The sequence below is a fragment of the Bison bison genome, unplaced genomic scaffold (genome assembly GCF_000754665.1).
Source record: "Bison bison bison isolate TAMUID 2011002044 unplaced genomic scaffold, Bison_UMD1.0 scf7180017858027, whole genome shotgun sequence".
In the NCBI taxonomy this organism is placed as follows: domain Eukaryota; kingdom Metazoa; phylum Chordata; class Mammalia; order Artiodactyla; family Bovidae; genus Bison; species Bison bison.
The window spans coordinates 12,733-13,810 of record NW_011488600.1 but is presented as its reverse complement, the minus strand read 5'-3'; the positions used below and the strand labels follow the sequence as shown (position 1 = coordinate 13,810).

General features: G+C 64.5%; 1 protein-coding gene across 1 annotated transcript in view; it reads right to left on the bottom strand.

Moving 5' to 3' along the window:
- LOC105004287 (gamma-glutamyltranspeptidase 1-like) overlaps positions 1-1,078 on the bottom strand; it is a gene marked incomplete at its 3' end in the record, with an annotated part of 9,152 nt that overhangs the window by 3,084 nt on the left and 4,990 nt on the right. Inside the window, exon 6 of the mRNA XM_010861854.1 lies at positions 648-987. Coding sequence (XP_010860156.1) covers positions 648-987 — 340 coding nt within the window. The remainder of the gene's footprint in view (positions 1-647; positions 988-1,078) is intronic.

The following is a 1,078-nucleotide window of genomic DNA, read 5'->3' as shown; positions in this document are numbered from 1 at the left end:
GACTGTGCCACCTCCCCGGGGCCAGGCCCAGGCCAGCGTCCTCCACCTGCTGCACCTCTGGCCTCCGGGTCCGACATGTGTCCTCTCAGGGGGCCAGAGGTCCCCCGTCTCCCATCAGCCTCCTCCTCCTCTGACTAGTGGGTGGGTGGAGGGAGGGCCTTAATAATTCTCCAGGGAAACTGGCTCCAGACAGATGAAGTGTTTGAAGTATTTTTAGGCTAATTTCCGGCGTCAGTGGTAAAGGTCGATACGCTAATCGCCCTCCTCCCTGGCACACAGCTTAGGGAGGCAGGGGCGGGAAAGAGAGGCAACCGGGACTCCTAAATCCAGCAGAACCTGCCCACAAGCCCCCTGCATGCAGCACCCCCCACACCCCTCTCAGCAAGCCCACCCTCCTTCCCCGTGATCCTCCTGGAGAATCAAAGCCCCTGTCTCCAAGCCTCAGACTGTTCTCTCTGCCTGCAAAGTCCAACCTCACCTGTGGCTCAGGCGCCACCTCCTCCAGGAAGTCCTCTGGGGTTTGCACCTGCGTGCTTTCCCCAATCCTGGCTCCTGCCTCCAACTGCATTCCTGCCCACCCCTCAGTGCCCCCAAGCCTGCAGCCCCGGGCTTCCTGTCCTAGACTGCAGGAATTCCCTCAGCGTTGCCTTAACCAGGAGCTGTGAATCCATGCTGCAGACACACTTGTGACCCGCCCCCACCAGGCACTCCCTAAGGGCCCAGCGCCCAGGCAGGACCCGAGGACCCCAGGCTCAAGGTTCCCGGCGCGGAGCTTCCAGCCACAGGCCTGCGGTGTCACCCACTCACCGGCCTCCTGGATGTCCTTGACAATCTGGGCCGTGAGGCTCCCATTGTAGAAGGCCTGGGCGCCCTCCGAGGCCAGCGTCTCCAAGGTGTCGGCCAGCCGCGGCATGGTCACGCGGTCCCCCTCCCGCATCACCTTCCCGTCGCGGCAGAACACCTCGCTGGAGCGGCGGGGGTGCTCTTGTGAGGCAGGCGTGGGGGCGGGCTCAGCCATCCAGCCCCCATCCCCACAGGAGACCAAGGGACGGGCGCCCCTGCCCACGGTGTCCAGCCC